Source organism: Gossypium raimondii, chromosome 3 (genome assembly GCF_025698545.1).
Source record: "Gossypium raimondii isolate GPD5lz chromosome 3, ASM2569854v1, whole genome shotgun sequence".
NCBI classification, from domain to species: Eukaryota; Viridiplantae; Streptophyta; class Magnoliopsida; order Malvales; family Malvaceae; genus Gossypium; species Gossypium raimondii.
The window spans coordinates 62,065,725-62,074,063 of record NC_068567.1 but is presented as its reverse complement, the minus strand read 5'-3'; the positions used below and the strand labels follow the sequence as shown (position 1 = coordinate 62,074,063).

At 33.2% G+C, this 8,339-nt stretch overlaps 1 protein-coding gene and 1 non-coding gene across 2 annotated transcripts; one reads left to right on the top strand and one right to left on the bottom strand.

Moving 5' to 3' along the window:
• Nucleotides 1–3,556, bottom strand: LOC105795400 (26S proteasome non-ATPase regulatory subunit 4 homolog). Its single transcript, XM_012625011.2, has 10 exons — nt 3,413–3,556; nt 3,155–3,268; nt 2,937–3,042; nt 2,126–2,240; nt 1,836–2,045; nt 1,439–1,709; nt 1,200–1,320; nt 672–775; nt 515–583; nt 1–421 (listed from the first exon to the last, which is right to left on the bottom strand). Exons 1-10 carry the CDS (start codon nt 3,422–3,424, stop codon nt 374–376), a joined length of 1,170 nt encoding a protein of 389 aa, XP_012480465.1. The 5' UTR covers nt 3,425–3,556; the 3' UTR covers nt 1–373.
• A 4,481-nt stretch (nt 3,557–8,037) lies between these two features.
• TRNAT-AGU (transfer RNA threonine (anticodon AGU)) lies at nt 8,038–8,111 on the top strand. The gene has a single exon. It is a non-coding gene; the product is annotated as a tRNA-Thr (tRNA).
• Nucleotides 8,112–8,339: the final 228 nt, after the last annotated feature.

Here is an 8,339-nt window from a genome sequence, read left to right as displayed (position 1 = left end):
TTGATAGAAAAAAGAAATCACATTGAAATTAGTCTGTCATAAAACTAAAAGTCACCAACACATCCGTTTTCTTTTCCCCGCTTTGAATGAAATGAAAATAGAGACATGAATGTCAACATATTAATCCTACACTCGATCTTTCGAGTGCTTTAGACCAGAAAAAAAAAAGGAAAATGTTCAACCGAGTCCACTGCAAAGGTTTTAACAAACTCGTCTATTTCAAGTGCCTGTTTTGTGTGTGGGTGTGTGGGTGGAGTAACATAACTCTTTACCGAGTTAAAAATCGACAAACACATCAACCATTATAGCAATAGGAAGGTAGATTAGGATTGATACCACAATTTAAAGTCTCTGGCCATTCTTCAGCACATCTTCACTTGTCATCTTTTGGTTGCTCATCTTCATTCTTCTTTTCTTGTGACTGTTAGCAAGTAAAAAAAATTACAACATATTAGTTTATTAATAGGGAAACATTTGATGTGTATGTGGTAGAATCGGTTTTATTGAAACAAACCTCAGATTGACCTGGCAAAGATGCTAACAAATCTTTTACATTTGGATCATTGGGGTCAACTCCTGGAAGCTGTAAAAGCCATTAACATGTCAGAATTCAGGCAACAGAAAAAAGAACCAATTGTGAGCTTCAAAAAGGTTAATTCGACTAGACTTACCGATGAAAGGATGGATGACATAAAAGACTGATCTCCCAACACCTTGCCGACATCTGATTCTGATGATTGATCTTTTGAACTGTCCTGCATCGACATCTGAAGTGCTGCGTGCAAGAAACAAAACCATTTTGTATTTTAGTTCAAAAGTAGATCTCGATGTATGCATTTGGATTCATTTGTATCTCTACAAGTAGGGCTTTTGGAGTCAAGCATCTTAAACAAGAAAAAGATCCGATGCAAGTTAATATAAGGCATACATAACTATTATCCTTGCGTGAAATCTAAAAGATTATGAAAAGCTTATGCACTGAACCTAGTATGGTTTAGTTCCTTGGCGATAACTGATTTGCGGGATTTAGCAAGATAATAAAATTGTAGACCAACCGGAGACCAATATGGCTGCAATTGTGCACATCGTAAATGTGAAACAGAATCTATAGAAGCATTTTGTCATTCTTCAGACCATAAGTAGTTTGATAAGTATACACCTTGATATGTTAAGACAACAAACAAATAACAGAGACATACCCATGGCCAATTCCCGATCATTGGTAGCCTCAGACATCTCAGCATCACCCGCAGAAGAATCAGATCCTGGGATATTCATCGACAATGCAAGGGCGTGCTTTAGCAAAGCATCATCCTCATCCTGCCACGACATCAGTTAGCCAAAACCAATTTGAAACTTAAGTTGCATTATCCAATGCTAACGGATATTAATTGGTGGAATAGTAAAATATGTTGACTTCAAAGAAACTAACACCAACCATGGGATCAGTAACTTGTTCAGTTGCATTCTGCGAATCGGACTGTGGTTGCACTTCCTCTCCTTTTTCTTGATTAGAAGATTCCTCGGCAGCCTTCTTGGCAGCAGCTTCTTGCCTTGCTCTCTCCTCTTCCATGGAAACCCTTAGGGCAAGAGCCAGCTCTGGATCTATATTTGGATCCACACCGAAATCAAAATTAGTAACACCTCCTGATGCTGCATGAGCAGCAAAGCCACCTCCTCCTTCCCCATCCCCAGTGAACACAGGTGTGCTGCCATAGAAATACAGAATCACTATTAAGCAGCAACATAACTATATGACTAAAATGTATTATTTCCCCCTCAACAATCCAAATACTTGAAGAGTTAACAAAGAATAAGGGGGAGCAACATAAAACCTGATGAGCACATCAGAAAGTGCATTTTGACCGCGAGGAACATGAACTATATGACTACTGTCATTATTATTAACAGATGCAAGAAGAGCCTCCAACTTTTCTGGCTTTCCATCTTCATCCTCACCAAAGTCAACAATATCAAGAGCTACACTGTTCTTTTTCAGTTTCTTTCCTATCATCTCCAGGACCTTCTTTTCATACTTGATGGGACTGAAAGCATAAAACACAAGGGGAAAATAGTTATATTCAAATTGAAGTAAACAAGGAAATTGAAGATCAACCAAATATACCTTCCAGAAAAAACTATAATCCTTTGGTGTTGAAGTTTGTTTTGGCGATGCTTGAGGGCCAGCTGAGCAATCTGAATTCCAGCTGCTAGGTTCATCTCACCCCCCATTTCAAGACCTGTGTTAAAACACAGAAAATTACATTAAGAAGAAGTGGAAGAAGGTGATGTGGATGGGGAGAGTAAGAAAGCTGAAAATTTATGACCTTGAATCTGGAAATACTTTAAAAAAAAAAAAACACTAAGGGACTAATCATTAATCAGGCTGCTTTTGCATAAAATGACAAACTACACTAAAAGTTAATGCAAAACTTAGTCAGCAAGAACAAGCCCTTAGAGCTGTAAACAAGCAAATAATTCGATGAACAGTTCATAAACAATTAAATTTCTGTTCATTTATCAAGCTAAATAAATTAACATGAACAAGATTTTGAAGCTCATTTGTTAAACGAACCTCACGAACAAGCTCATTTATGTTTGTTTAAAACTCCTTTAATAAATCATTTAAAACTAGTTTAGACCCATTTGCTGTTTAATTATCACATAATTAATATTGTTGATTTTTTAATTGTTTGTGGACATGTTCAATTATATATTCACAAACAAGATTGTGTAAACACAATTACAAACACACATCAATTTTAAAGAATGAACGTGAATGTAATTCTAAAATTCTTAACAAACCTAACATGAACAAGGTTAAAAATAATCAATCAAATATTAGCATAGGCACATTCATTACATTCATTCAAGCACAGTTCATTTACAGTTCTATAGTTCTAAGTTCTCCAGGATCATAAACAAAAACAGATTACCGTGCATGCAAGCCAAGATTTTGCCGAGATCACTAGTAGGAGTAGTCAATACACGTACTCCTTTGCCCGCCATAGTCAAAATCCCAACCGTATTCTCGGGATTAGACTGCCATTAATTCAATTAAATGAAATCAATTTCCCTATCTCGCTCAATTAGATTCACAAAATAAATAAAGATTAACCTAATAATAAGCTTTAAAGTTAAATCAGTAATCGACCTGGGTTTTAGCTCCACAAATAAGACTAACGGCGTCAGCTTGTGCTTGAAATCGAGAGGGTGAATAATCGCCGTTTCGCATCCATTCTGAGTTATCAATGCATATCATAGTCGCCTGATTGATTTGAATAAGAAAAACGATTCGATTAAAAAAAAATTTTAAAAATAAACCCTAATTTTAGAAAGTAATAGATGAAAAATAAAATAAAATAAAGAAATTGATGATTAAATAAAGGCATTTTAGCATTGCTTTGCTTACCTCGAGAACCATGGTAGGCTTGGAAGAGAAGAAAACTAGTAGAATTCAAGATGTTAGTTTACTATGTGTTTGTTGATTTGCAGAGAGATTTCATTTCAAATAGCAAGCGCTTCAACTCACTTTTACCAATATGCCCCTCCAATATTTTAAAAACAACATTGATGATCAAATCAGTTAAATCATACATCGGTTCCAAAACGGTTCAACCAGTTTAATTGTCGGTCGAACAATAATTAAATAATTAATTGATAAAAAATTATAAATTGGTTCAACTGTTTAACCGCTGACTTTTTGTCTTGGTTTTCAAAATTTTTATCAATTTCCGAGTAATTTGTTTAGAGTAAGATCCCTAACCTCCTAAAAATGAAATTTTGTACTTTAACTTCTCTAATTTTTGTAACATTAGAAGTTAATACAAAATAAAATTCTATTTTTTCCCCTCTAAAAATATAAAATAGATTATTTAATTCTTTTAGAAATTGTAAAACTATAAGCTTACAATGGAAAATTTACATTTTTTCCACTCTAGAAAGATAAAATAGATGATTCAATTTCGGCTCTTTTAAAAAAATTTCTTAATTTCACCCCTGTCAACCAATTCCAAATTCAGTCGGTATGATTGACTGGTCCAATTCGATTCCAATAATATTATGTTCCTCCTTATAAGTTTGGGTTAATTCAAGTAGACATCCCAGATAATGTCTTAGATTTTAAATTTGTCTTGAACTTCAAAAGGCTATAATTGAGTCGATCATATCAATCGGGTTTTTTCATGAGTCTCGATCTTAGTAGTCCAGATAAACTAACATTGCTAGAAGAAGGGACTAAAAGCATTTTTTTTGCAAACAGATTATAATCATGGATAATTTTCCACTCAAGAGGTTAATTGTTTAAAAATCAAAAGATTATAGTGATATCAACCTTCAAAAAAGATTCAATTTGAGTTTTTACTAAATATTTCAATAAGATATACATATTAAACCATCTTATCGACATATATTCTATGTCATCCAGATTTGAGGATTGTTACACTAGAACAAGGGCATAGACAAGAACAGGCGGTGGCTTTGTCGTTCTCCCCAAATTGATAAAATTACCTTGTAACCCTTTTAAAATTTTAAAAATTATAAGTTAATATAATGGTAAATTTACATTTTAATCCTTAAAAGCAATTTTTTAGATTCGTCCCTCGAGTAGAATGTGCTCAATATGTATATGTTGACGGTTCAAATGATGGCGGTCCGAAATGAGCAAAATATAAGACAAGATGCTACAATCCAAGATCTGGTTAGCCCAACATGTCTTATGACCCAAAGATATAAAGAGTTATGTCAGGCAAGGCCTGTTAATGCTATTACCATTTAAGATGAAGTTGAGTCGAATTAGTACTATTTTATGTTGATATATTATATTTATAAATGGTTACATTAATTCAATTTGAAAATTAATATATGTATTTATTTTTAAAATGTGTATAATTTAATTAAAATTAAAGTTTCGTGTATATATATGATTTATAATTCAAATTTCACATGTATAATTACATCAAATCAAAAGTCATGTATCAAATTGTACATTAGACAAAAATTCATGTATAAATTTGATATTTATAAAAAAAAACTTCTCTTTTTTTCTCCAAACCATTTGGGTATCTTTGTTGTCTTCACAAGTTGTGATGGACAGATGAAGGTGCTTGCCGTTCGCTAAAACTCTACCGGTCACCAGTAGTTTTCTTGGAAAGTGGGTGGCTCTTCGTCAACTTCTTAATATGTTTCTGTTTTGAGAGTATTTTAGAATAATAAATGATTTCACGTGTCGATTTGGACCCATGTTGTCTTAAGTTTTATATGTTTTTTTTGTTTGTTTTTCTATTGTTTAATAAGTCTTCTGTTTTAGAAGTTTTCGTCTGCTCTTGTAGCATGTATTTTAGTCTTGCTTATGCATGTAATCTTAGTTTTACAAGTGATTTTAGGGATGATTTTGTTGTCGTCCTTTCTAGTTTGGTGAATGCTCGATTCTTTTGTCGATTTTTGCTCGCCGTTTTAGACCATCCGGGGCTGATTTCCTTATCGTATTAAGTGCTTGCAATCACTTCAGATACGTCGTGCTTGAGTTGTGACAAAGCTAATTGTCAAAGTGTCATAATGTCCTATTGATACTGAGGCTAAAGCCTTTGTTGCGTTGATAGAGCTTGTCTTTCACTATCTATGACGAGTATTTACTATTTTTTTCTCTGAATTGTATGGTTCCAAAATTAATGAATTTACCTTTAAATTTTTTTTATTTATCCCTATTTAATAATGGACAATGTTAATTCTAGAAATGTTCAAATATGACTGTATGAAGTTCAATAGCAGGTGGTTTAGTCCCTATATTTTGAAGAATCTTTTATGCCTACCAACTGTTCGTGGATTTCTCATCTTCTTCATTAATTCTTTTCTTCACGTTTTTTTAATTGAAACACAGCTTTTAGTTTCAAGCTTTAGCCACTGACCCAGCTGTTCTTGTTTCTAGTGAGCCACAAGAAAAAATAATTGCCTCACAACATCCATATGGTGCCAAAAATTTGTCATTACCTTCATATATTATATTATATTTTGAGGTATATAAGGTGCATTCGAAGTTAAAATCATTTAGTCTGATCGATTGAATCTTAACTCGATTGGTATATGTATTGTTGTCAATACAAAAGGACATGAGTTCAAGTGTGCTAAAGTGCATTATCCTTCTATTTATGAACTAGAGAAGGGTTATAAGTAGTTCTAGGCATTGAGTAAAAAAAACAGATATGACCAGAACCAATAACGAGTTTATTAAAAAAACGATTAATTTGAATATTTTCCAATAATTTGTGATACAATAAAAAGACCCTTCATCAATTATTGTTGAAGACTATACAGATTAACCTCCTATGTAGATGACAAAGATATGTCACCTAGTTGGCTTAGTTAGTAGTGCAATGTTTGCTACTATTGTCTTTGTGGGGAACATAGCAAATACGTTCTTCAATGTTCAGTCTTTCAAACCTACTTAATAGAGCTCTCGAAAGACGAGTAGATGACTATGAGTTGGAGTTATTATACTAGTTAAAGATCGGCATGTTACATGAACCCCACAATTTCCAACAACAACAATTACATATTTTCACTGTTGTAGCCTCTTGTTCTTGATAGTCATGCAAGTAACCGACCAAATATTACTACCTTTTATTGTTCATCATTCTATATCGGAGTCGTGACTAAATTTTTATATATGTTATATTCATTCTCACACACTACCATCAAGTCATCCTATTGTATTTTAATGAAACACCTATGCCTTTATAGTCATCTATAGTAAGGTATTATTGTAGCTGGATCTATACCAAAATTCTCCGTCCTCTATAAAAGTCTTCTCTATTACTGAGGGCTCCAAGCGTCCTATCAAATCTCTCTCAAAAAGCTCTCTAAACTCACGAGACCCTAAAATCATCATTCTCAATGACTCTCCGCACCATTTATAATGTGAATCACTTTCACTTTAATTACTTTTTCACACTTTCACTTTAATTACTTTTCCGCAGCCTTATAATATAAACAACAATTACAAATCAGTCATCTATATTTTATAACTATTTATCCATTCAATTCCTAAAACAAAATTTTCATAATCAAAAGGAACTGAACTCAAAACCCTAAGTTAAACATTAACTCAATAATCCAACTTACTATAAAAAAATGGAAAACCACTTAATTCTTGGTTAACAATCTTGCTAGGAAAGAGTTTGAACAATTGAAATTCAGGGCAACAAATTGACCACACTAGCTTACCAACATGGCTTCACAGGCAACCAGGCCCGTTCTTGACATTTTTGAGGCCCTGTGCAAAATAATAAATTAGGGTTTTAGGTTATTTAAAAGTTGGTAAAAAAATTAGGCCCTTAAAAGCTAAAAAAAAAAAATTTGGCCCCCTTAACAACTGAAAAATAATATTTTGGACCCCTTTCAGCCTTGGACCCTGGGCGGCCGCACCTCCAAACGACCCCCACGGCCGAGCCTGCAGGCAACCAATGGTCATGTTCTAGGCAGTCAAATTCTAGGTATAAATATCAGGGTACATCTTTCATCCCAAAGTACCCACACTTTCTATCTCTTCATTCTTGGAGTACAAGCTTTGAACACTCTTAACACTTACACATATTTTACAGAAATATTCAACTTATGAATTGAATCCATTTTTCACAATGAGTCATTCAAAATGTTATAACACCACACACTCATAAGACGAATCTCATAAACATACAAAACAATAATTATTATACTAAACCGAAATTCAAAATACCATGCGTCTTCAAATTTCACGATACAAAACCTTAAATCTCTATGTAATATTTGAGAAACCTTCGAATAAGTTGTCAGTTGCAATCTCTTCAATATATTTTTTTAAAATTGTAGTTTCATTTCATTCTGTTTTCTTTAAAAATTGTTACAAATGGATTGAATATTAACTTAATTGACATTATTATTGTTGTAATAACATCGCGGCTTCAAACACAAATAAACATATAATATTTCCAATTTAGGAGAGATGGGTATTAATACCACAATAATTAAATAATTACCCAACTTTTTTTCTCTTTATCATCAGCTCTTGTAGCTCAGTTGGTTAGAGCACCCGTTTAGTAAGCGGGAGGTCTTGAGTTCGACTCTCAACAAGAGCAAGAGCATTCTTTATTCAAGATATATAGTGGTAATTTTTTTTTTTTTGTGAAAAATGAAATAATGGGCAATGTTAATTCTAGAAATGCTGTAACAGGTGGTTCAGACTTCAGTCCATATATTTTGAAGAATCTTTGACGCCTTCGACTGTTTGTGGATATGTCATCTTCATCATTTATTCCTTTCTTCACGTTTTTTAATTGAAACCATAACTGTTGGTTTCAAGCTTT